This window comes from Diaporthe amygdali (genome assembly GCF_026229845.1).
Source record: "Diaporthe amygdali strain CAA958 chromosome Unknown NODE_6_length_1560011_cov_65_102424, whole genome shotgun sequence".
NCBI lineage: Eukaryota > Fungi > Ascomycota > Sordariomycetes > Diaporthales > Diaporthaceae > Diaporthe > Diaporthe amygdali.
Window position 1 is genome coordinate 124143 of NW_026517026.1, and position 26577 is coordinate 150719.

General features: G+C 51.5%; 7 protein-coding genes across 7 annotated transcripts; 4 read left to right on the top strand and 3 right to left on the bottom strand.

Annotated features, from left to right (window-relative positions):
* Window positions 1-768: 768 nt before the first annotated feature.
* On the bottom strand, window positions 769-3493 carry J7T55_000786 (beta-glucosidase; the record flags this gene model as incomplete). The annotated part of the gene is made up of 3 exons (XM_053140039.1): window positions 769-1416; window positions 1486-3380; window positions 3433-3493. The coding sequence occupies 3 exons, from the start codon at window positions 3491-3493 to the stop codon at window positions 769-771; spliced, it is 2604 nt and encodes an 867-aa protein (XP_052996439.1).
* Window positions 3494-4492: 999 nt separating this feature from the next.
* J7T55_000787 (sugar transporter) lies at window positions 4493-6206 on the top strand (the record flags this gene model as incomplete). The annotated part of the gene is made up of 3 exons (XM_053140040.1): window positions 4493-4604; window positions 4699-5770; window positions 5834-6206. 3 exons carry the CDS (start codon window positions 4493-4495, stop codon window positions 6204-6206), a joined length of 1557 nt encoding a protein of 518 aa, XP_052996440.1.
* A 2054-nt stretch (window positions 6207-8260) lies between these two features.
* Window positions 8261-11036, bottom strand: J7T55_000788 (glutamine synthetase; the record flags this gene model as incomplete). Its single annotated transcript, XM_053140041.1, has 13 exons — window positions 8261-8836; window positions 8904-8949; window positions 9062-9175; window positions 9603-9676; window positions 9741-9822; window positions 9883-9937; window positions 10003-10035; window positions 10098-10142; window positions 10232-10271; window positions 10618-10662; window positions 10725-10772; window positions 10856-10891; window positions 11034-11036. The coding sequence occupies 13 exons, from the start codon at window positions 11034-11036 to the stop codon at window positions 8261-8263; spliced, it is 1197 nt and encodes a 398-aa protein (XP_052996441.1).
* Window positions 11037-14726: 3690 nt separating this feature from the next.
* Window positions 14727-15863, bottom strand: J7T55_000789 (uncharacterized protein; the record flags this gene model as incomplete). Its single annotated transcript, XM_053140043.1, has 2 exons — window positions 14727-15153; window positions 15250-15863. 2 exons carry the CDS (start codon window positions 15861-15863, stop codon window positions 14727-14729), a joined length of 1041 nt encoding a protein of 346 aa, XP_052996442.1.
* A 715-nt stretch (window positions 15864-16578) lies between these two features.
* Window positions 16579-18522, top strand: J7T55_000790 (uncharacterized protein; the record flags this gene model as incomplete). The annotated part of the gene is made up of 1 exon (XM_053140044.1): window positions 16579-18522. One exon carries the CDS (start codon window positions 16579-16581, stop codon window positions 18520-18522), a length of 1944 nt encoding a protein of 647 aa, XP_052996443.1.
* Window positions 18523-19520: 998 nt separating this feature from the next.
* J7T55_000791 (uncharacterized protein) lies at window positions 19521-20147 on the top strand (the record flags this gene model as incomplete). The annotated part of the gene is made up of 3 exons (XM_053140045.1): window positions 19521-19667; window positions 19746-19978; window positions 20039-20147. 3 exons carry the CDS (start codon window positions 19521-19523, stop codon window positions 20145-20147), a joined length of 489 nt encoding a protein of 162 aa, XP_052996444.1.
* A 1465-nt stretch (window positions 20148-21612) lies between these two features.
* Window positions 21613-26121, top strand: J7T55_000792 (uncharacterized protein; the record flags this gene model as incomplete). Its single annotated transcript, XM_053140046.1, has 8 exons — window positions 21613-21615; window positions 21690-21736; window positions 21802-21986; window positions 22051-22213; window positions 22275-22506; window positions 22626-22863; window positions 23011-23727; window positions 23783-26121. The coding sequence occupies 8 exons, from the start codon at window positions 21613-21615 to the stop codon at window positions 26119-26121; spliced, it is 3924 nt and encodes a 1307-aa protein (XP_052996445.1).
* Between the last annotated feature and the right edge of the window lie 456 nt (window positions 26122-26577).

Sequence of the window (26577 nt, forward strand, 5' to 3'; positions counted from 1 at the left end):
TTGTGAGCAAACCTTGCAAAGATAAAACCCCCTGCTCATGCAGACCGCGTAACATACCTGCGCTTCGGACCCCGAGGCCTCGAGGGCAGCAGGAAGCTGCATACTATACCCAGCCTGCGACAATTATGGCACTGGGACTGTGGCTGAGATTGGGACGGCCCGGTGGCATTGGGCGAAGACGAGTCGTCAAATTGACATTTCCTCCTCCGTGCACGGCAAGCGTCACACGCTCGGCTGGAAATGGTCGACCTCGCGGAACCAGGCTGAGGCGTCCCGCTATTTCTTGGAGTCGCCGGCGAGGGAGAATCTTGTGGGCTCGTGTGACGCATGCTGGTGGACTAACGACAACAGTGCGCCTATGTTGAAGGAGGGGACTGTGATTGTGGCGGAGAAACACAGGCTGCGGAGAATAGGGTCATAGGGGGGGTGGACAGAGTACCTTAGCTGGCTAAGTAGAACGAGTGTCCACATCTTTCACCTCCCCACAGTCCAGAACATCCGGGGTTCCCTAGCTTTTTTTTACGGTCATCTAATGCAGCTAGACATGGGGTACTGGCTGGGGATGACTCGGGAGACTTCCGGACCTTGCGGAATAGGGGCATTCGCTATCCCAAAGCGGATATTGCATGCCCAAAATTGAATTGTTTCCTCAACTGAAAGTCCTTATCATCATTCATTGTCTCATCTAAATTTCATGTTTGAGACTCCAATTCTATGTGATCTAATGAATTGATGAAGTCTCTATCATGTTTCCAAACACTGACCAAATTAAGCTCGCAGGCCCTTCCACTTCCTCGTCTTATCAACAACGACCGTCTTCTCAAGGAACTCCCCTCGGCTACTCGTGCCCACCAGGATGCCGTACGAGCCAGCATCGCTACGCCAACAGTCTTCCATCTCGCTCCAGTAGCTAGTCGCACGTAACACATCCAGCGTGACCTCCGCCGTAGTGCTGGCTCCGGCCTCGAGGGACACCTTCGTGAAGCCCTTTAGCTCCTTGGTGGGCCGGGTGATGGTGTCGCGGTTCGAGCTTGTGAGCGGCGTTCGCGCTGCAGGCGTTACATAGACCTGGAGCACCTCTGCACCAGCGCGAGATCCCGTGTTGGAGACCTTGACACGAACGCTTAGGTTGTCTTGCTCCTGGACGGTCACACTTGTGCTACCGTTGACTTGCTCATTGGTGTGCTTGGTGGCCTGACTCGAGAACTTCTCTATCTCGAGACTGGAAACCTCAAATATGGTGTATGACAGGCCATGTCCGAAGGGAAACAAGGGAGTGATGTCGAGAGTATCGTACCATCGGTAACCGACGTACACATCCTCGCTATACAGTGAACGACCGTTATCTGAGCGGAAACTCAACGCGGCGGGGTTGTCTTGCAACCGACGAGGTATCGTAAGTGGGAGTTTGCCGGCCTGTGAGATGACTGATTAGCAATTTTGATACAGTGCTTGAGCATCAAGCGGTGCAGACTCAAAACGTACCGGGTTGACCTCGCCAAATAGCACATCGGCAATGCCATTTCCGCACTCATTCCCACCAAACCATGCATGGAGGACAGCACCGGCTTGGTCGATCCACGGCATATCAACTGGAGTGCCGCTTTGGACGACGACGGCGGTATTAGGGTTAGCTGCCAAAACGGCCGCGACAAGCTCATCAGTGCCGGGGGGCAGCGCCATGGTTGTCCTGTCGAATCCCTCCGACTCCCACTCGCCACTGAGTCCAGTGCAGACAACAACTTGGTCAACACTCTTAGCAACATCCACAGCCTCCTGGATAGCGACTGCTGGGTCGAGCTTTGGGCATCCGCTGAAGCGGACACCGCCCTGACCGAAGTCGACGGTGCCTGATGCCTTCACCTTGCTGGTGGCGGAGCAGCCAAACCGGACCAGAACTCGATAGCTCTGTCCAGCTTCCAGCTGCATGCTGCCCGTCTCTTCGACCGTCCCGCAGCCGAGGAAACTGCTTCCTAGGCGCTGGTTTTCCACGTTCGACACGACTAGCCTGTCGTCGATGAACAGCTCGCCGGTGCCGTGCACTGACAGGCCGAATTCCCACTCCCCTGACTTTTCCGGGACCAGCACTCCTTCCGTCTCTGCCCACCAGATCGGAGCCAGATCGGCGTTCTCATAGTCGACGAACCAGATGTTGGCATCATCAAGAATGCGTTCCTCAAGCGGCTGGCGGGTGTCGGCCGCACGCTTGGTGTCCTTTGGCGGGCAGTCGTTGTAGATTCGGAGTACGAATCCTTTTTGGTTGCCATCTGGTGTCTTGAGAGATTTACCCAGAAGAGGCAAGGATTGGTGACCGTACGCGCCTTGTGAGAATACGACATCACTCGCCAGAGACTTCACACCCTCTAAAGGCGTGACTGTCTTGTATGCCCGGAGTCCCGCGCTGCCACCACCGCAGTATGTCGCGATGTTTGCATTGGGTCCGATAACGGCGATCTTCTTATTCTGGTCAAAAGGAAGAATGTTTCTATCGTTCTTCAGGAGCACCAGCGACTTGGCAGCAGCCTCGCGCAGCAGAGCAACATGTTCAGGGGTGTTGGCCTCAGTCTCCGGCGCATTCGGTGGGATCGTCGTGTTCTCCAGGCCGTGCTTGACCAGCTTCAGGACGTTTTGCACTGCCGAGTCCAGCTCAGAGAGTTTAACCTTATTGGACATGATGGCATGGGAGAGGGCGCCAGCGCGCCAACGCGACGGCCCCGGCATCTCGAGGTCGAGGCTAGCTCTGATGGCTTCTGATGTGCTGTAAGTGCCGAACCAGTCGCTCATGACGAGTCCGTCCCACTTCCACTCCTTACGGAGGATGTCCTGCAAAAGCAGTTTGTTCTCTGCCGCGTGGCAGCCGTTGACCTGGTTATAGGCTGTCATGATAGCTCGGGGTTTGCCCGTCTCGATGGCGATCATGAATGGCAGCAGGTATATCTCACGCAGGGCGCGATTTGTGACCAGCGCGTTGATAGCCATGCGCTCGCTCTCCAAGTCGTTACATACGAAGTGCTTCAGGGTGGCTGACACGCCTGACTCTTGCAAACCGCGCACATAGTGACCGGCGAGGATGCCCGACAGCAGCGGATCTTCGGAATATGACTCGAAGCCACGCCCACCCAGTGGCCCGCGCTGGATGTTGATTGTAGGCCCAAGAAGGACATGGGCGCCCTTTGCGTGCGCTTCATCCGACAGTAATCGGCCAAGGCGTGTGACGAGGTCGACATCGAAGGTTGCGCCGATTGCAGTACCGCATGGGAGGCAGGCAGAAGGTGTGCTGTCGAAGAAGTGTGTGCCACGAACGCCGTTAGGTCCGTCCGATAGGCGGATAGGGTTGATCCCTAGGCGCTCGATGGTCGCTGTGTGCCACCACCCGACGCCTGACTTTGCATTAGATACGGATGTGAACGACTTCAGCTTGAGAGCACCTACCAGCTGTGAGGGCCACCTTTTCTTCCAGCGTGAGCTGCTCTAGTAGCGCTTCGACATCCATGGTAAATCAAGATGGTCAACTGAGAGATGTGTTGAAGGAAAGGAACTCAGGCCAAAAAGATGACAGATGATTCAGAACAGCAGTGGGACGCTCGGGAACGAAGAGCACGGCACCTCCATGAAAGCAGGCCTGTGGGAGCAGGTGTATATGCGACGATGAATACGCATGCCGGCGTTCTACAGTACAGGTCGACATTGCTCCACTGACCGATCACATGGTTGGCAACGAATGCAATCCGCTGACAGTGACGTACAGAATCAAAACTGAATCAGGTTCTTTTCTGGGTCTGAACTATCCACTCAGTTTCATTTCTCTAGACTTTGCTGAAAATAGCTGGCGAGCCGACACGCCGGTAACGATCTGGGGAGGGATAAGAGTCTGGAGGCGGAGAAATACCGAAGTACAAGAAGCGCTAACGTTAAAATAAGCACGGAGCATCGTTCGTTCATGCATACAGCCAAGTAATTAGCTAGCCTATTTCTCCGCCCGCGTCTTCCTCGTGAATTGGCCAACAAACATCGTTATTCAATCTACGAAAACACATGCAACTGACTCAATTCTCCGCCCCCTTCGTCTTGGTTCCTAGCCCCAACCTGGCGAGGGTGTGGGGCCCCGGGACTGTGTTGATGTTCTTCTTCTCCATGGGGCGTGCTCCCCCAAAGTTCGAGAGCGTGGCTTCTCCCCGAGGGACCCAGTTCGCGATCACCGGGCCATCGGGACTCAAAGCTCCACCTCCTCGCTTCGTCCTCTGAGGCTAGGCCTGAATTGATCTTACACACAGAAGGGGCTTCAGGAGGCTGTACACTATATATTATAACCTTGCCCCTGAACACTTGAATGCGACGTTGGTCTAGGATTTTCGCAGGCTCGGCAGGGACCAGACAGTTCACAAAGTGACAACTAATTTTGTACGGGAGTCGTCCATCCTTTCGCTACCCGTCACTTCATACCTCTCCTCTCAGCCTCGCGGACCGCCTCATCACGCCACCAGCCATCGCCATGGTCAAACCCGTTGAAGAACTGGCCGCGCTGCCGGGCGACGACAAACCCTGGTACAAGCATGCTCACCTGCGGAAGCTCAACTTTATCACACTGTCCATGGTCCTGTTCTGTATGTCAGCCGCCCAATTCTCACCAATACCACATCACCTAGTCTCCAAACTTCTGTCATACAGATCATGTGCTGACCTAAGCCACAATAATAGCCTCTGCCAACGGTTACGATGGATCCATCATGGGTGGCCTCCTCGCCCTACCAAACTGGAACAGCTTCATGCACAACCCATCCGGCGCCTACCTGGGCTGGATCACCGGTATATACTGGCTGGGCAACGGCATCGCCTTCCCGGTAGCCGCATGGGTTTCCAACAACTACGGGCGCAAACTCGGCATCTACGTCGGGTACCTGTTCCTAGTACTAGGCGTGGTCATGCAGGCAGCAGCACAAAACGAGGCGACCTTCACGTACTCGCGGCTGTTTGTGGGAATCGCGGCCTCGTGGCTGGGCAACTCGGCGCCGCTGCTGATCAACGAGATAGCGCACCCGAAGCAGCGGTCCGTCGCGAACGCGCTCTTCATGGTCGGCTGGTACTTTGGCGGCACGCTGTGCGGCTGGGTGACGTTCGCGTGCCGCAACATCCCCTCGGACTGGTGCTGGCGCATCCCCGTGCTGCTGCAGATCGTGCTGCCCTTCGTCGCGCTGCCGGGCTTCCTGCTCGCGCCCGAGAGCCCCCGGTGGCTTATTAGCGTCAACCGCGTCGACGAGGCCACCGAGATCCTTGCTAAGCACCACGCCGGCGGCGACAGGAACGACCCGCTCGTTGCGTACCAGGTCGTCGAGATCCAGGCCACCATCACGGCGGAGAAGGAGGCTTCGTCAAGCGCTTCGTATGCGGATATGATCAAGACACCCGGTAACAGGCACAGGCTATTCATCTCCATCAGTCTCGGTATCTTTGCGCAGTGGGCTGGCAACGGCGTCGTCTCGTACTACCTGCCCCTTGTGCTGAACTCCGTCGGGGTTGAGTCGGTCACGGACCAGACCCTGATCTCGGCGTGCTTGAACGTCTGGAACCTCCTGTGGGCCATCGCGGCGGCGACCAATGTGGACCGGCTGGGCCGCCGGTTCCTCTTCCTGACCTCTGCGAGCACCATGTTGACTAGCTTCATCATCATCACCGGCCTCAGCGGGGCGTTCGCCGAGTCTGGGTCCTCGCAGATCGGCCTGTCCGTCATCCCCTTCCTGTTCGTCTTCTTCGCCGGCTACGACATCGCCATGTGAGTTTAAGACCCCTCTCGCCTCCTATCTTGCGGGGCCATACTGATGTAACAACCACCCAGGACCCCTTTCCTAACAGCTTACCCCTGCGAGATCTGGCAGTTCAGCCTGCGGTCGCGCGGGCTGACGGTATCGTGGTGCTCGACGGTGGTGGCTATCTTCATCAACACCTTCGTGAACCCGATCGCGCTCGAGGCTATTCACTGGAAGTACTACATTGTCTTCATCGTTATGCTGACGCTGCTGCTCATCACCGTCTATTTCGCCTACCCGGAGACGCGCGGCCACACACTGGAGCAGATGGCCGTCATCTTCGATGGGCCCGATGCCGCTGCCCCGCCGCCGGCCGTCGTGAGCGAGAAGACCGAGGTCATGGTCACACACTCAGACGTGGACAGCCGGCCTTATCAGGAAGATGCGGAGCACAAGGTCTGATCTATTTGCTCCGCATACAATTGAATGAATCAGTTGCATACTGACGAGAAGTGAAAGAAGGGATTATGTTAGATCTATTAATAAATGTCTCTGTTCGCACTTTTAGAGGGCCTTTTCTATTCGAGTGGTCCTTCAAACGCTACTGATGAATAATAACGCCCGCTGATGAGACTGCACTCCACTGTAACTTTACTATGACTGCTGTTGTCTGAAGTCATTTTCTTTCCGTCGCACCTTGGTAGTTTTATTCATTTTGACCGACTATAGTGACCTAAGTAAGGTTTGAGTGCTATTCATCACTATATGATGTCAATTATGTCACAATAGTAAGTTGCACAGTAATCTTCTTCTGAGAGTGAGCGAGAGTGAGAGTAGCCTCGCGCAATTAAGACTTGCCCATGTCACCCAAGTACCTATCCATGCCATGACTCAATAGCTTCTCTTCATAGCTTTGATCTGAAGGTCAGCACTAAATCGCTGCAGCGATCTGGCAATGTAAGCCATCACGGTTCCGGAACACGGACCCTCTTCTGCATTAGATCATGCCTCCTATCCGGTCATCTTTTCCTGGGGTCGGTACGTTACATATTCAACCTATAATGGTTACTAGGCCTGGATCCAAACCACGATTTGCAGAAGCACACTAATCTAGCCGCAGCCACCTTTGCGACGCTCTTCACCCGTCACAACTCCCTCGGGCCAATGGCGCGCCTACGCGCGCCTGAGAGCTCCCTTCAAGGATTCCTGCGCGGCCCAACAGAGACACATGTGTGGCTGGCAGTGATGAGTTGGTATTGCTGCATGTCAGACTACCATTGCGTAAATGCTTAATGGCGCGAGTGCCGTCAGCTTGGGGGGGGGGCCTGTATCCACACAATAATCGAGCTGTATGTCAACTAACCAGTCAAATCTTTAACAGCCGATCGTCAGACAATGAATCTAAAGTTACGTATATATCCAAATTGAGAAGTATTTATGACTTTGCTCGTTCAGAACATGTCTTGAAAGAAAACGATACTATGAGTCAAAATTGCGGATATATACAAGAAACAATGTAGCTAAGATTGTTTGTGCCACTTGAGCAGTGCTTCTTCATCCATCACCGGCGCCGCCATTTCAAAACTCCGCAGTCCAAGAGTCAAAGCGAGCTGCCCCTGCCCACCAACGGGTAATGAGCCCAGTGCGTGCGAACACATATTATCTGTGCTAGCTCGTGGCACTGGGCCCCCCCCCCCCCCATCCATTGACCTGTGTCTACCTGTCCTCCCCTTCTCCGGAAATACAAACAGGAGAATCACCAGAACAACTAACTGAATACCAGTCTGTAGAAGCTACCCAGGTACGGCGATATGGCAGGGGCCATTTGAACCCTCTCAACCACTAATGGAAACACAGAGACTATTCATAACAGTATAAGAGCTTTGTTAGCCGCACTTCGGTATCTTCTCTGCATTTTGTCTGTGTCTGAGAATGCTAGCACTACCGTCAACATTTAACTACTACTTAGAGAAATTCCAAGGATGGAAAACAAGTGTGAGTGCGTAGATATGGGGCATTACTTCGGTACAGTGGAGTGTCGAGACGCATAAGCTGACAAGCCGTGTCAGTCCCTGAGCCACGATACAGCTCGCAAGACACAATTGTATTTGTCTCGAACAAGGTGATCACTCCAAAGGGAAATAGGCACTTTCGAGAAAACTGTCACTGTAGGAGCGCATAAAACAGTGGGTGGTAATATATAGTGAGCACTCAAAATCTTATTCACACTCTCAGACAAGCCGCGCAAATCGACGCAGCACTGAGCTCCAATCTACCACAATACAGACGGTTTATTCTGTCTCTTCCTCTCCAACGTCTTCAGAGAAGTATGTAAAAGTCTCGTTTTTCCGACGCCTAGCCACTCAAAAGCACTATGGCGACAGGCGGAGAAGAGTCAAAAGTCAGCAACTTGAAAAGCAAGACTCGGAGCCTCTTCCACGGATATCGGCCGCTCTTAAAGCTATCAAACATGCCACCCTCGCAACAGACAAATCTCTTCAACCGGGAAAGTGAACTTAGGCAGAACCGAAGATGGTCTCCATGATGATACCAGTGATCTGGTAGGGGTCGGCGTTGGATGCAGGCCTCCGGTCCTCGAAGTAACCGCTCTGTTTTACGGCACACTCCCGAGGAATACGGATGGAAGCACCACGGTTGGCGACACCGTACGAGAACTGCTCGATGCTGCCAGTCTCGTGACGTCCGGTGAGACGCTTCTCGTTGCCCTCGCCGTAGACAGCGATGTGCTCCTTGTGGCGACCCTCCAGCTTCTTGATGGCAGCCTCGATGTGCTTCATGCCGCCCTCCTCGCGCATCTCCTCGGTGGAGAAGTTGCTGTGCAGGCCGGCTCCGTTCCAGTCGCCAGGAATTGGCTTGGGCTCGACTGAGACCTTGGCGCCGAACTCCTCAGCGACACGGTGAAGCAGGAACCTAGCGAGCCAGAGGTGGTCGCCCATCTCGATGCCCTCACATGGGCCGACCTGGAACTCCCACTGGGCGGGCATGACTTCGGCGTTGGTTCCAGAGATCTTCACGCCGGCGTAAAGGCAACACCGGTAGTGCGCCTCAACGATGTCACGCTGAACAACTTTCTGGATGAGACGGTCAATATATTGCTGCTGAATCTGAAAAGACACAGATTGGCTTAGGACAACTTACTCCTGCACCAACACCGCAGTAGTAGGGGCCCTGAGGAGCGGGGAATCTTTGAAAATTCGTTAGCAATATGAAAATGTGAAGGAACCCCAGGATATGACCACTGGAAGCTCGCCATCTTGGTCTCTGGTCGCAATAGTAGGTAATGAGGGCTGGTCGACTTTCGATTACCACCTTCAATCGCAAGGACTCTTGACAGCGGGCGGGACTCTTTGGTCGGGAGATTTCTTGTGGCGATGACGCAGTCCCCACAGCTGGCCTTGGCAAAAGCAGACCTGTGGCCAACATCACTCGTGATGCTCTTTGCCAAGACGGTTGAGGCGATGGGAATTCAAGACTCGTTCTCCTGCGGCCCCGTACCCGACAATGTGGCGCAAGAGGTCATTGGCCCTGCCTGTGACATCATCGTGATGGGGCGGCAGAACCAGCCAAAGTCCCTCATTGTGCCAGACTGCCAGAAGGCCACAGAACGAGTACTAGAATCCTCTGCCAGAAGCCGGCTGCAGCGGGGATTGTCGGTGCCAAACTGTTGTAGTCTATGCCAGCTGCTCGGTTTCCCAGCCGAAAGAGTCCTTGCAATAGAATGCAGCATCCTATAGACGACCATCTTTGCCTTCTCTTTCCCCAAGAGACCAAAGACGGAGACAAGTGCTACGGCGAGCGTCTGGAGGTCGGCTTTCCGAGTCGTAAGAAATGACTTACCCGTTCGCGGGCCAGCCGTACGGCCTGTCGTCGAGGTCGAGAAGGGTGTACTCCTGCTCAAGACCGAACCAGGGCTGATCGGAGAGTTAGCCCGTGAATGAGTTCAGTTTGCGCGTGCGTGTTATGATTTCTGCATACCTTGTGGGCGGCATGAGCCTCCATCAGCTTGGCGGCTTGGTGCCTGTAGTTGTACTTGTTGGGGGATCCATCGGCGTCCCAGCTGTGACGAGTGTCAGTACCACCGTGAGGGTGTACATCTGGTGCGTCGGAAACTCATTACCATTCGGCGAGGACGAGGATGTTGCCGTTCCTGCGGAAAGGATCGGCGAAGACGGCTGCACGAGGTTTCAGTCAGCAAATGATTTGCTGGGCCGTAGTAGGACATCGAAGTAGTACGAACCGGCAGGGCGGAGGTAAACATCGCTGTTGTCACCTGGTAGAGAAGTAAACATCAGTTTTCGGTCACCAGCGCAGTGTTAGAGGGGTTTGACTCACCTGGTGCCTGACCCGTGCTGCTTCCGTCAAAGTTCCAGATTGGGACTAATTCACCGTCAGTACGTCTCTGTGCAAAGGCCTTTTGGGCCCAGAATCCCCTTTAGGAATCCCAGAATCGAGTTTGGGTGACTCACGGTCCTTAGGTGTGTAGCCACTCTCCTTCGCATCCAGAGTCTATTATCGAGTCATGGAGTCAGCCCAGTTTATTTCTCCCAGTTCGGACAGAGTTCGGGGGGTCTTGGCGATATCGTGGAGCTTGCCACTGCAGTTTTGTGGGACGCGTCCACTCGCGAGGACGGTTTCTAGCGGCACACCAAGGTCAAGGGTGAGTCTTGGCCGCCGCGGGTCTCAGGGAGTCAGAACAGCCCCAAAAACTGCAGTGGCATATTTGGTTGGGTTTGGGACGGATCGGCTTCTAGTGGCAATGCCCAAGAAGCGCCTGTGTCCAGTGGGCAAGGTTTCGTGGTGTCACGGCATCGTGGTGTCGAGCAGGCTCGGGAGAAAGGAAGTGATAGCATACCCTCGACTTGGAGCGAGTGCCGCCCTCGGCATCGATCCAGATGTACTGAAAAAGGGGTCAGTTTCGTGGAATCCAGAAAAATGGGCTTTCATTGTTGGGTTGCTTACCTCGGCCATGATCTTGCCATTTTGGGGCAGCTCAAGGTACTTGGCCAGCTGTGTGGAGAGCACATGTCAGTCTCGCGTGGTTTATGGCCGTTGTGGGCCATTCGTGGTCCAGAGGTGTTCTTGAAGCTTACAGCCGGGGCATTTGAGGTGACGGCAGCCTTGGTCGCCTGTTTGGAATGAGAATCGTCAGTAAATCGCGCTCTCCCTCGTGAGTTGGTCAATCGGTGGTGCTGATCGTAACACCAGCTGGGACTGGTGCTTGGCTGGGCTGGAATGGAATGGAGGGTGTTTGGTGGGGTTGCGACAGACCATTTTGGAGGTAGTTGCTGGGTCGGTGGTGGGAAGATTTGTTGGAGAATTTGCAAGTTGGACAGAGACGCAAGCAGGTGACTCTGACAAGAAAAGAAACACTTGGATTGGGCTTTCAGTGAAAGGAAGAGGTTGTGAAAAGAGGAAATATGCGCAAGGCCCGGGCGAAAGGTTATCAGGCCGGCGCAGGAGAGGCTTAAGAAGGAATTGCCCAGGTAGTGGGGTGAGAGTGAGAGCGAGAGAGGTCGTACCCTGCAAGCCCAAGGCCGACTACCACTACGTAGGTACAGTACCTACCTAGACTACCTACCTTACCGTACTTTCTCACTCACTGCGCCCAGTCACAGACCAGTCACAGATCCAGTCTTGTTCCTCTACGTAGATACGTACCCTGCCCGGACTGCCAAAAACTACGTCCTGTCCTGGTTGTTGTAGATACCGCATCGGCCACTACGTAGGGTACGTAGCCACTAGCCCCACAGGGACCCTCGTTTGGAATGTGGGGGCCCGGGTTTTTCGAGGGCGAGAGTGGCAGAAGTGGCAGAGGGAGATCGCTGGGAGCGGATGAATGCGTCCCCCAAGCCCAGCCAGGCCCCCAGCTCGACTGCCCTTCACCCGCACAAGGACCGACACACGACATGACAAGAGACATACGATAGCCGTGGTGCCGTGCAGCCAACCAGTCCGGCTTGATTTGATTTGGGAAGATAAGCAACGACGCCAGACGCCATCTCCCACGGCTAGATATCTCCAGTGACCCCTCTTTCTCTTGGGTCCTGGGTTGTCGAGTGCAGAGAGGATCGAAGGTCGAGGGTCGACGTCTCCACAGCGACAACCACGTTGTTGACCGAGAAGAAGCATGCATGTACTGTACTGTACTATACTGTACTGCAGTAGTATTGGATGGCACGTTGGGCTGTGTGTGCTCCGTACACCTGGGCCCCGTTTTCTCGTCAGGTACTGGCTCCAGAGCTGAGACTGCAGTACAGCAAGGCGAGCGAACGCTCAGTCCAGCTCAGTCCACCGTCGAGTCCAGTCTTGTCTTGTCATGCACTGATCTACATAAGACACAAAAAAGGAGCCGGACACGAACTTCCTTCACCCGTTCCTGGCCTGGTTTCTCGTGGTGTCTAGCCGTGTCTCGCCCTCCCGAGGTTAACTATGTTTTAGTCAAAGTACGAGTCTGGAAGGCCTTGGAAGGCGTGGCTTCGTTCGTTCTAGGCGGTACGTAGATGGCTGTGCTGTGCCTGTTTACGAAGCCGTCTCTGGCCGGACCATGACGACGGACTGGCGCACTGATCACCAAGCTCCCAGCCCTGCTGCCCACGGCTGAAAGGAAATCCTGCACCAAAGCTCTGCACCGGGCCACACCAGCCAGACCAGCACGATGCCTATAGCAGCCAGACAACCGACGGACACTGGGACCTGGACCTGGACCTGGACTTGTCTTCGTGCTGACAATGTCTCACTCTGTTCAGTCACTCACTCACTTGTCGACTCGTGTCGGCCGGTACCATGCTGCAAACAATATGCGATTGCTTTGATTGCGCCAACTTATTACCTAAGAGTTTGAGGACACGATCGAGTAAACATGTCTAAACTCGGCCCCCTGCGCTTTAATTCCCGCTCCGGTTCTCGGGCTCGACCTCATCACACTGCCCGGAAACCTGGATTAGCCTTCTTCCCTCTCCCCCCATCCTCTCAGCCCCCCTGTCCCACCACCCCAGGTTTCTCTCTCTCAGCTCACACACAGCAGCAAAGCAATACAATGCAGCCTTGATCAGCCCGTCCATCTGCTCCCCCGTTCCTACTCCTACCGTCCTGCCGTCCTGTCAAATGGCCGCTCCGAGGGCTCGGACCAGCGCTGTCCAGCCAGACCACTCAGGTCTGTCTTAAAATAGCCAGTCGCCCTACAATTATCCAATTCGAATGTGTCGCTTTGTTATCAGCCCGTCTCTGGTTGGTCCCACCAACCCCCATCGCCACTTTACTCTCCGCAGCCTGGCAGCCCAGTCTCCCCTCCTCCTCCTGCACCTACAGGGTCTCTTATCCGCCGCTGCTGATTCGCTCCTGAGACGGGCTTCTTTTCTCTTGAATGGATTTTTTGGGCAGGTCTCGTTGCGCGTTTGCCTGAAAATTCAAATCCTCAGCATGCACGCGGGTATGTATGCCTGCTGATGATTTTTCCCTCTCTCCATCAGCTTGAAACAGGCTTGATGCAGGCCTGTACTGTGTAGATCTACCCACGCGTTTTTTTTGCTTTCCTGCCCCCCTGCAGCCAACGTGCTGCGTAGCACGCGGGGGATGTGTGGGATGTGACATGTCTTGACCTCACACGACCGCCATGCGGCCTTAACCATCCATCCAGCGTCCCAGCTGGCTGACTATTTTAGCCGGTTGCCTACTGTGTAATGTCAATCTTTGTTTCGCGAGTTGGTCGCATGGACAGCGAAATGATGAGGTTGTCGTCATGCCAGCATTCGCCTGTTTCAGCCAGCAGGAATAGATATATCTCTCATTATTTTTTGTTGGGGCAGCAGGATCAGACACCAAGAGTGAATATCGATCAGTCCCGGATCGGATGCAGTAACCGAAGCTGGCCCCCTATCATTCCACCCTCATGCAGCACGCAACGGCCTGGGACTGCAGGGGTGATTACTGTACAGTAGTGCCAAGTCTGTGCAAATCCTTGGCCTGCTTCTTTCAAGGTTCATTGTTGCAACGCAAACGCAGTTTTACACTTTATTACCGCCATGTATCTAGTCCAGCGGTCAGCAAGCCAACGACCAGCCAACGACGGTGCACTCGCCCCTTTTGAGGCTGTTGCACCGAACGAGACTCGTCTCACCTCGGGGCTGGGCGTATGTTCTCGCCTGATTCCCGGAAGCAAGAAGGGGGAAAAGGCCTCCTTTATGCCTCACTGTGTCCCATCTGTCCCAGGAGACTAGAGGAAAATGCTCCGACGAGGAGTAGCATGCTGTCATAACTAGCTAGCCCAATTCGTGCGCTACATTAATCCCAACAATGCATGCCCCAGGCACGCCTGGCATATGGCCAACTTCATCCGAGGTCAAGAGAAGCTTTCCCGAGGTCTTGATAGCTAAGTGTACACTATAGCTTGCTGCTGACTTAATCGTCGATCAAGCGCCCGATTCACGTGTGGGGAAGCAAAATCCGGGGAAGAGGGAGGGAGAGAAAAAAGAATCCAACAACGTTCCATTCTGGCCCCCAGGGGTCCCACAACCACTACCATCGGGTCTCCCGTAATCGGTTGTCGGGGCTTGGGCAGTCGATGGGAAAGGTCCACCACAGATGGTATCAGCGTTCTACTGGGAGTCTTCCAATTAGATAGGCCGATTTTCCAACATCTTCACACCGAGCCTTTTGTCTACTTGCCGAGAATGACGAACCGTACCTTGAAATCCCGGACTGATAACACGTCTTAGTAATTATAACGACTTGGTAAGGTGTGTGTTTGGAGGTTTATGAATCCTCAAAGCTTATCAAACCTGTTCTAATCTAATGTTCAAGCATCTCCCACTAAGAATCTTGATTATGTTATGATATATCACTTGTGGGAGCACAATCGTTCTAGGCGGATATAAAACCATATCGTGTACGGAGTGACCCGCTCCTGTGTATCAATCTGCCTGCGTCTTGCATCATGACTGCAGCAGAACACTTTTACATTGTTCAAGGATTATAAGCTTTGTAAACCTGAAGCGCTCCCTCAATGGACTGTACGAGCCCGAAGAAAATAGTGAGTCCCAGGACCAGAACCGCAACCCAGAATGTGTACCACTGCACCCCGTTCCGACGATCATGCCACCATTGGGTAAGTGTAGTAGGAGTCGCCTCATCATAAGCCTGCTTGAGAACCACCAGCCGATCTCTCCAGAATCTGAAATTCTGCACTTGTCGATCACTAGTAGTCAGATTCCCACACCTGGTCAGCCTTCCATCCACGAGACAGTTGCTCTTCTCGTATCTTTCATAAAGCTTCTTTAGCCAGGCTGTTTTGTTGCGGTCAGCCCGTCGCGCTCTGGAAAACTCCGCTTGAGGAAATAGCAGGGCGAGCGTCCTCAATGTCTCTTCGGCGAGGCCTTTGGGTAGAATAGAGCTGCGTTTGCAAATCAGTCCACCATGATGGGGGCAAAAACCAAAGACTAGGAGTTTCCACATAAAGACCATCATTGAAGGATTTCCCATTACTTACCTTGCATGCTGACATTCCAGAAAGGAAGCGTGATGAAAGATAAGCACCGTGGTGTCATCTTCAACAAGAAGCAGATGATCGGCGAGGTTGTCGATTAATCTGACCTTTATACCAGCAACTGTCTCAATACTCCATGCGTTGAAGGCTTTAGGCAGTTTAACGCTCTCGTAGCTCATTTGAGGGGTCTCAGAAAAGAAATCGTCCACACAGTCCCTGAGCGATCTTGACCCCCATAAGATATTCCGTCGTTGGTGTGCTTCGCTCATGAAGCGCCCCATATTCATCATGACCAATAGCCGCGCAGTGAAACTTACTATTTCCTCGCAGTGTTGTGCAGCCACTTGGCCTTTTTCCAAGTTGAGCCGCTCTTCGACAACTGAGATCACTTCCTGGTGTGTGAGGTTGCTTCGAAGCAGCTTGGCGACGTCCGACACGAAGCGCACGTCTTCGACGCTGTCTTGTATTCCAAGCTCATGGGCCAAATAGGTTTGCTGAATGAGATAGTATCTTGTGTAGGCGGCATGTTGTAGGCTTGTGACAGGTTCCCCATTGCGAAGACGATGACTCGTATCTTGGATCTGTCTATCCCAAAGAGCCTCAATAATCCCATGCATTGAGAGGGCTGCTTGGTTAATTCTAGTACCCAAGGATTTCGGAGAATTGGTAAGGTTGACTACAAGATATTGTCAAGAAACTGACCAACTCACACCAATGTCAAACTATTAGCAGACAAGTACACCATGACACACAGCTGGTCGGGAAGTTTTGAGACAGATAGAAGCAATTCTTAAACGCCAGCAAGCATGGGCTGTAAACTAGCCACCCAATAGACATGTCAAGCAGCTGCCGACCGGATGTGGCGCATCCTCCTGGTTAGCTCATGCATACTCCGCCCCTTTTAGACATGGGCCCGTCCCACGAATGAAAAGCACACTCAGCCTGCCTTTTTCTACTTCAATTTCTTACTTTCCGTTAGTTTGGTGAGAGCAAAAGTCCTCGATCCATTTCTTCAACAATTCAAACTCAAACTTACATAATTCCGCCCTAACTTAAGCATATCATCATTGACGCATGGTAAAGGCTGCGTGAAGTCCGAGACGGCCTTATCAAGCAAGCCTTTGGAATAGAACCCTTCTTATGACTGTAAATTCCCAAAGGGTTTAAAGTCGTACTATTCACGTATGACCAGGCCTCGCACAGCTGTATATGAAGACCTGAAGCAATTTACGAGCGACACCTCTCGCAGCTACCCTATCACTTCCCTGCAACGTGGGTGGTCCAGGCATGCAGCGTCTACGTCGGAAGACTCTGCCAGCTTGGCCTGACCCAATGGACTCCATGGGCCAGAAGGTAAACACGCGGACGAGGAAGATGGGCGGATCCATGGTGTGGTTCCCTCGCGGACTAGCGTTGGAACGGTACAGCACGAGAATCCGTCCTGAAGTCGAAGGCATCCTGAATAACATCGAAATACCGGAAGGCGAGAAGTTAATCATCAAACTGTACATGATCGGACGAAGCGAGCAGAAAGCCAACCCGATGATTATGATCTGCTGTTCCGACAAGGCGACACGAAAGGAAGCCGAGGCATTAATTCGAGAAAGTGGGCTGCTGGATAGACATGAAAATTCCGGATTTGGACTTGGTTCGACTGGATTCCCCTTAGAGTCTACTTTCCTCCCTCGTCCTCTCGGCAAAGAGGCTCACTCAGAGTCCAATCCATCTACGAAAGAGTTCATGAGAACCGAGATATATGGCTTAACTGAGCCGGGTATCGGAAGGAAATTATGTTTCGTTACTTCAAGCCGTAGTGGCCAGACTGTTCAGTATGCAACAGGTGGACCAATCATGCGCCTTGGGGACCAATTCTGCCAGTTAACGGTTGCTCATGCTATGAAGCACGATCTTGGTCCGGAATCGCCAACGGCGCATGAATTGGACTCAGATGAGTGTGAATTCGACGGACAGTCCGACGAGGAGGATGATGAGCACCTCATCCTCAGTAGGGCCAGCCTCAGTCCCCGGGACTCCATGAGAGACGTGGATCCCGACTCAGATCAGCAGGATTCGCAGCCTTCCTCGATCTACTCGGACCCGAATCCTGAGACACCATCACTTGAAAGTCTGAAAATCAGTGAAACACAGCAGCCTCTCAAATCGGTGCGAATGGGACAGATAGATGAGGATTGGAAATCGTCTACTCGATTATGCTGGTTTTCGACGCCAGTTGGTTATAGTAGGGAGCTGGACTACTTTTTGATCGCACTGCCAACAGAGCCGTCCGAGTTGGCCAAACGATCTAATCAGATAACAATCGACGACTCGCCAAAGTCCCGGACGATTCAGGTTGACAACATCGCAAGTGTCAGGAACCAAGACATCAGCATCTTGGCGATTACATCTCGAGGATCCATCCGTGGAACTATTTCATCACATCCGACGTCGTTCAAAGCCGCTGGATCATCTTCATTCCAGCAGTTGCTGACAGTTCTGCTCTCAAAAGGACTAATGGAGGGAGACTCCGGCTCGGCCGTCATCCATGCCCAGACCGGACATTTCTACGGCCATGTGGTTCTTGGATTCGAGAGTGATTGTGTGGCGTATGTATTGCCTTCGCCAGATATAATGGCTAATATAATTATCGTGGATCGGCAATTACCTTCATTCTACCGCGCCGACGAGTATGAGAGGTCAAATTCACCACCGACGGCGCAATTCCATCACACGATAACGAAGAGTGGGTCAACATTGAGCCACGATACCGCGCCTTCATCTCATGTCGGCCGTTCGCGCAAGACTGTCAGGTTTGGCGAGGATACTTCCTCCCGGACTAAATCTTTAGGTTCTTCGAACCTATGGAGTGGTTCGGACGCTAGTTCATCGAGCAAGGGCATCACCTACTCAGGAGCGGGACAGTCTGGTCGTCAGACAGATTCCCTGCATGAGACGAATCTTCTTCGAGAGATGATTCAAAAATATTTACACGACGCCTCAGAAGCGAAAGCGAAAGCGCAGAATCTCGCAGAACAGCTTCATCTGAGAGAAGACAAAATAACTTCCCTGAACGACAGATGCGCCCAACTGATTAAAGAGAAGGAGAGCTTGAAAATCAAGCTGGCGACGCTCGACAAACACGAGGGTGAATCCAGGGCACTTCATAGAGCCCTGTCTGATGCTCAGAGGGAGGTTGAGAGACTGAAGACTGAAGTGCGAAAAACGCATCCGGAGAGTCAAAACATCCACGATGAAAGCGAATTTATGCTACGCTACTAAAAAAAATAAGGAAAATAAGATCTCGGACAGGGAGTTCAGGATCAGTTGACAGGGTTTAAACAGTGGTTTGTCTGTGGCCGCTCAAGCTTACATGTAGCACTTGAGTGCCTACGCTCCTCGAGATGATGGCCCTGACATTAGACGAAGTAGCCTTATGCTTGAGCTTTGCCACATCATTGACACTCTGCTCGCGGAGCAACATTCCTTTTCATGGGACTCGATATCGGATCATTCTCGGCGCAGGAATTGAGTTCGTCATATTTGGCGTGGATCAGCATCGATTTCGAATGACTAGTACGATTCTTTGGGTCAAACCTAGTCCAGTATTGAATCAAGCTTTCGATTCCCTTGCACCCCCTGCACATACATATATGTAAGTTGGCCGTCTGTGAGTATCGCAGAAACCGGTTCATGGGTGCCCATTTGGGTTCGATATGCCGACAAAGTTTCATGAACACATTCTGTTCTTGGATAGATTCGATCATGTGCATGCGAGTAAATTGAAGATGTTAACGTAAATCCGCGGGGCACGTTGAAGACTCAGGGGATGGCTGATAAGGACGCTTTGGGTCACTTTAGGTAGGGAGGCCAATGACAATTGCCAGATAGAAACAAAATCTAAGACAGGGCCCCACCGCATTAGTGTGTGGCACGGTACATTGCTGCATATCCAATAGCTTTGGGAAAGGGATTCACGATGCAAAGACTTGATGGCTGTCAAGGGGTTGCTTAAGCATGGGTTTGTTGGGCGATCTGCCATCGCTTAGCCATTCAATCCAGATGAACAGCCTGTCGTATTCACCATGGTGGTTGAGATTATGACTGAACGTGTCACCTGGGGTAAATATTAAAGAGCGACCACGGCCTTCTATTGAGTTGTAGCTGTTCTCTCTCACTTCAGCGTATGCACCGTAACAAATATATCAATCAACAGTAAAATGGCACTTACGATCTGGTGGGGCGCTGCCCACATTCTTGCTACCATCATTCACTTGATCATGGCCATCGTTGGAATTGTCGCGTTCTTCCAGACCGGACTCCAAGCTACCTCGTCCTCAGAACCCTCGCCAGATCCATCGGTGGCGCTGCAGGCGGTAGCTAGTCTAGCACGGAATGTGTTTCTAGCACAGGGCGCATCCGCGGTGGTAAGTCAAGTCTCGCCGCGCCCATTTTGACTTGAGCTTGCAAATGGATCTCGAAGGGAAGCTGATCACAAAAAGTAGGGTGTACTAGGATTCTTCTTCAACCTGGCATACTTCTTGATCCTCCTTTGGCGAGACCACAAAATCTCCAGCGACAGCTCTCGCAGCGCGTACTTCAAACGTAAAGTTGCCGTTTTGGTTGGCGTTGTCTTAGCTTGTGGCTTTGTGATCGGAGACATTATACTGGCTTCGATTCAGGGTGTGAATGGCAAGACTCAGGCAGTTGGGTTGGTCGCCGTGTGTGCCATTGCTGGGTAAGCCATATTTCTTGCGACCTTGGCGAATATTCGAGGCTGATTACTTCTATTTCTTAGGTTCCTGATGGTCATTGCTATCATTGCCGACGTTGTTAAGCTATGTGTCCTGGATGGGGGACAAGAGAAGTCATTGAGAGATACAGTGAGCAATCAGCAGGAGGCGTAATCCATCTTGTTTTGCTGGCTTGGGATTACGCGCTTTGAGAAATACTTCAGGCAATCTAGTAATAGTTTCTTTCGGTTTCCAGTCCGATTGCAAGTTTGATACGAGAGACGCATTTATAAGCATCTTGTTTCTTTCCATCACTAAGTAGAGAAATGCTTGAACTTCACGTTTTCGCCCTTTTCACCTCTGTATAATCATCCATAGCCAGATATCTATTTGCTTGAATGATGATTCTCCAGATAGAGCCACAACTACAATGGTATTTAGAGATTGGTTGTCAAGAGCGGAACACCAGAGAAAATGATATCGAATGCAGTAAAACAAGCAGAAGAATATCTACTATAGTATCTGAATAGATACTACGGGTTCCTTTATATATAATCATGACTCTGATGAAGAGCTCGTATACTCTCGTCTATATTAAACATATAGATTGAGGGACACGATCCGAAGCTACTACTGTAAAGGGATAATTCAGACAGAGAGGCTTGAATTTTACAGATATAGTCGTTAATTACAGGGTTCCACATGCAGGCTTTTTTCACCGAAAGAATATTGATTTAAACAAACTAAGATAGAATAAGATACTTTTGCCTCTAAAATGGAGGACTTAATCCTCTACCCCCAAGGATGTCACTGATAATACTAGCCTGACATTACAGTAACGGTAGTTGTCAAATTGAACGGCGCAAGCATTGCTTGGTCAAGGTTTGACAGGCGCAAACCGGATGTGAACAATAACCGCCCGCAGACGACGCGTAGTCAAGTACATAACTGATTAGGCGATAATGTATTTCAAGATTAGGCCCGGATTGGCCTACTCTTGGAACTGCGTCTTAGTTATCCAATGGATATTTAGTTGCGTTCAGCCACTGCTGACTAGGTGGGGTGTACCCTTCTCACGTGCCTTCTCATCATGTCCCGCACAAGAATGCATCGAGATTGGGCCCGTGCATATTGAGAGCCCATTTAAGTGCCGTAATAGGTGCCGCCAGTACTACTATTCGTCGGAAATGGCAAATTCTCTCTTCTAGTGGTATCCGTCACATCCGTCTCTGTGCAAAGCCTTCCAGAGAGGCTACGTGCCCTGTCGTATTGCAAGGGCAACTTTGAAGTAGGGTATCAAGTATAAGAGGTCAGGGTTTTGGTTTTCTTTGTTCTGGTGTGATTGGATCGGACTCCTCCTGCCAGCCCTGTCCGGGGCGTCGGTCCAAAGCAGGTAGACGCTGCAAGTTGCTGACCGACGTCCACGTCAGACGACGTGTCAGGTACCAGCACCAGCCGCTATGACAATCATGCGCTTGGAGTTCTGCTCTGTATCGAGATCTATCTAATGCAGGCTGTCAGATGATGAAGCGGGGAGAGCAGGGCCCAATGTGAGACCAGTTGTTTGGCGGAATGTGACTCCCGATCCTCCTCCTGTATTCTTAACTCTCCAGCGCAAAAGGCTCTGTTACGTCGAGTAATGGTAAGTATTCTGTATGAATGCTTTCTGAACCATTAAAAGAACCAGGTAGCTAACCTTTTGGGTTTGTCTTATAGCCGGCTCTTCGAGATCTGGCGTCCGGGGGAGAGAGGCCAAAAGTCGAGTGAGCACTGAACCCAGGACAAGAACGCGCGGACACCGAGAAGTGCAACTCATTCTTCTACCTAGCATCGTCGCAGTACATGGACTTAATCCGAGGGGCAAATCCGTGAAAGATCATGCCTGGGACACCTGGAGAAAGCCAGACGGGGCCAGCGGCAAGCTCTGGATGAGGGACGACTTGCCCACGTCCCTGCCCGATGCAAGAATACTTCTCTACGAATACGATTCGCGAGTGTTTTCTGGAACCCATGGTACTTTTGTGGATGCAGGAAACGAGTTTCTCGACTGTTTATTGGGAAAGAGACGAGGTGTCAGCATTGTTCCGGCTCTATTATGATGACGGCTGGCAGACTAACGACACGCAGGACCCTCTACGCCCTTTGATCTTGGTGGCACACAGCCTTGGTGGACTGCTAGTGAAACAGGCTCTCGTCAATGCTCATGACAATAGACACTACGCCTACATTGAACAATCCGTGTAAGACAACTATATCGGGCTCTCAAATGATTGTCTCCCTCGGCCTCTAATGATTACCTAGAAAGGGCCTTGTTTTCTTTGGGACACCCCACGAGGGCGGAAATTTGAAGGATGCTAAAGTAAAGCTTGGATTCACTGCGGCGAGCATTGCCCAAAGTCTTGGACTGGAACCTAATGAGTCTATTGTGCAAGCGCTTCGACCAGGTTCCCTCTTCAGTGACTTTCTTAAGGAGGCATTCAGGCATCAGTTGGAGAATTACAACATTGTTTCCTTTTGGGAGAAGGAAGGCACAGTATGTTTCTCTTGACTCTATGTTACGTATTTTTTTCTCTCTTCCTACTTCACTCTACTTCCTATCCTTCAATTGTGATGTAAGGGAAGATCGCTCACTGATTACACGTTCTGTTCTAGATTGTCACAAAGGAATCCGCAACTTTTGGTCTCCCCGGACATCGAGAAAACATCATCGGTTTGGAAGCCAAGCACAGCAGCATTTGCAGATTTGATCTCGACATAGAACAGGACCGTGATGTCTACGAGTTTGTGAAAAATAATATGTACTGGGTATACGAAGAGGCGCTGAAGGAAGCAGCCCTTGAGCAAAAACTGGAGGCACTTGAAAAAGGAACGCCGGCCCTATCTCACCAAAGTGAGTCTTTGCCGGAGTAATGATCTTCGCTCGGTTGTTTTTGTTCTACCGCAGGAATATTTGAACCCAGGGTTTAATTTCAGTTTTTGGGGGCTCCAGGTGTTCTATTGATCTGAGTTAAGTGGATGCAGCTGATTAGTACTCTAGAAGTTCTCGAGATTGCCAATCAATTTGACGGAGACATGTCTACATGGAAAGACCATTTAATCGAAATTTTCATGGATCGCTCTTCAGAAAACATTCTAGACTGGATGCTGTCCACCTCTGGTTATCGGAACTGGAGCGGCGCTCGGACAGACATGACCAAGCAGAAACCGATGATTTGGTGCCAAATCGACAATGCGCTGCCTACAGCAAAGGCTCTGGGCCAATTACTAGTCCGGACAGAAAATGGTTCGCTCATACATATCACCAACGACCACCCGTTACTGCCAGAATTGCCGTTACTGAAGGACATGGGATGCCCAGAACATGCCATATCATTGCTGTTCTCTTTGCTACAACAAGCGTATGCTCTCATTCACCAACCGCAATGTAGATACTTCCCCTCTTTTGTTGTGGAGAGTGGTCTGTTCTATCAGAAGCAGGGGTGGACTAAGAGCATGGGCATGGAGGTGAGTAGAGTCTTTGCAGAGCTCCTGAAGGGAGATCCTCAGAAAGATTGGACAATTCTCATTCACGACGTGGATTCGCTGCACGAAGATGCAGTACCAGAGGTAGGAAGGCTACTCGCCAGGATTCTAGGGGGATTTTCCGGATACAACGTCGACCGACTGAGAGTAGTAGCCATAGGTCGGGATCCTGGCAAGATGCCGCAGGTTGCACGGCATTGCACGGTCATCAATGGGGATACAGAATACCTTGGTAGGTATCCACATCATAAACGCAAAATAATTCGCTATCTTACCAGGTCGAGTAGAATGCCTTGCGAGCCTCCAGTTCGACAACATGACAGTTCGTCAAGACCGAATTGCCTCCGCTACGGTTGGCACCAATCAGTGGATTTGGAACAACCCTTCCTACCTTTTCTGGAAGGGTAGACCATCATCTGTGATCTGGATCTGTGGCAAACCCGGGAGCGGTAAATCCGTACTTGCGAAAACCATGCAGACTCAATTCCTCGCTGGGTCTAGTTCAAGGCAATCCATGGTCCTCTCGTGGTTTTACAGTATCAGAGACAATCTTGTCCTACATCGAGAGATGTTCCTAGCGATCCTAAGTCAGCTTTTATCGCAGAATCCTACAGTATATTCGTGTATCAAAGGCATGTACAGGTCTCTCTTGATCAGCCGAGCCGATGTTTCTTCGACCCATTGGTCGATCACCGAATTACAAGCGGCCATATCGACAATTTTCCATGGTCTTAAAGGCAGACCGGTATCAGCTCTGTGTATTGTTGATGGGTTGGACGAAAGCAAGGTTGAATATTCTGAGAATGATTGCTCCCGATCGGACGCTCTCAAGTTCCTGACCCATTTGACATCCAACGGGATGCCTCTGCGAATCACTTTCTTGAGCCGACCGTCTGATGATATTAAGAGGGCACTCAAGAACCAACCCTCTATTTTCATGCACGATGTCAACCGTCCCGACATCGAGAATCTCATCGATAAAGGCGTGAAATCCCTAGGATTGCAACTGGACGGATACGATTCTGATAACGAATCACAGCGAAGCGGGTCACCAACAAGCCTTCGCGTGCCGTTTCCTGGTCATTCAAGAAGGGACAGTATACCGGATGAGTATTTCAATAACGCCGACTCTGAGAAGAGAGAAATACTCTCTGAAATAGACCTATACCTGAGAATGAATGCCAATGGGGTTGTTCTCTGGGTCATCACTGTGCTAGAAATCTTGCGGAAGCGGTGCCAAGAGGTACCTTTTTGTGATATTCGATCACTCAAGAAGCACCTGGAGGGCATTCCTTTCGAGATGAAGGATCTGTACTCTCAAATAACTTCCGATCCATCGCAGCCCTTTCGGAAGAGCCCGGACGCCCTAAATAAAGCTCGTCGAGTCCTCATGTGGGTTTCTGTTTCCTCCAAATATAGGATGCAGTTGCAGGACTGGCGAGAGGTCATCTCGTACGATTTCGAGAACCATGAGACCAGTGAAAAGCCCAAGTTTTTTGCAGGAATCACCGAATGGTCATCATTCAGACGCCAACTCGAAAGACTCTGCGGCCCCTTTGTCGAGATCGTTCCGATCCTGCCCCGCGGCGGACACTTGCAGGACCAAGAAACCACTCGCTGGGACACACTGCAACTAGCCCACGAGACTGTGAGAACCTTTCTACAGCAAGACAACAGCTATCCAAGGCTTGGATTCTCCGCGGCTGAGGCAGAACGGGTAGTCCGGGAGGAGAGGCGCATATATATGCGACGAACCCTCCCCCCTTTGACGGGTTTGCTTGTTTCAGGCCCAGCCCAACATACAGACAAGGATATTTCCATGTTCTGCAACTACATGGAAAGTCGACCGCTCTTATGCTTCATACTGCAGACATTGAATTTTGAGCTGCAATATTTCGCGCTCCAAAAGGACGGCAAAGCGCTTCTTGCCGACGCAATCAACCAGTGTGATTCCATCACAGATAGATTGCATTCACAACGACAAAGGAGTGGATTGTTACACGATTCCGAAACGACACCCGTGCAAACTCCGGAATGGTCGTTTCCATTCTTATTGGCAGGCTCACTGCTGAGAGTGCTCGGATTCCTTGACTTCACTGACCCTGTCGGTGGTGGCTCCGGGCCATGGTCGCTTTACAGTCTTTTCTCTTTGACCTGCTCACTTGGCCAGCTGAATGCAGTGAACGCCCTTTCGTCACTGTTGGTATGTCCCCACAGAATACAACTCTTTCAGATTTTAGGAGCCATGAGACACGCTGCAGAAGAGGCAGGGCTTAATTATGAACATTCTGTGTTGGGAGACGCCCTAGCCTTCTTCAATGATATACCAGCGGAGTTCACGTGTGTCCTCAACGCTAGCCATAACCCAGTAGCCAGATCTGATCGGGTGCATGCAGCCATTTCCCAAGTCTTTGGTCACCAAATCTTCAGCGGGGGTTCTGCCGGCTTTTGGAGCATACTTGCGGAACTGAAAGCCGATTCTCTGCTCTTTGAAAGTCCCCTTCGTTACCGCTCGCAGCCACTGAATGGGGATGAATATTCTATATACCAACGAACACCCTTCACCAAGTTGATCTCCAAGTCGCCGAACGGGTCAAGAAAGAGATGGGATGACAATAGGCATTGATCGGACCGGGGGTCTGAGGTCCTACATGTGAATACTCAATATGAGAGGGAACTTTGTTGCACTGCTCTATTGATGATCGAAATGAAAAGAATGAATGAACTCCCATTCTCAGCGCTACCTCTATCTCTATGGACGTTTCCTCAGGCGCACGTGTTATCACCAGTCAAGGGAGACATGGGTATCAACCCACAGATCCGTAGCTCAAGTTCACGAATCAAAGACCCTATCCATGGCCGTCGTAACTTTGAAAGTGGCGAAAACTGTCAAGTTCAGGCGCTCAACGTTATTACAGAGGGTACGTCTAAGCAACACCATCAGATTCTCTATCACGCCTGTCTTCAGAGCTTCAACATAATACAGGCACATCGAGCTTATCTTAAAATCAGTATTAATAGCAATATTCCAGACGAAGTTGTCATTCAGTTCTGCATTATTCTCGTCGCTTTCCGGCTGTTC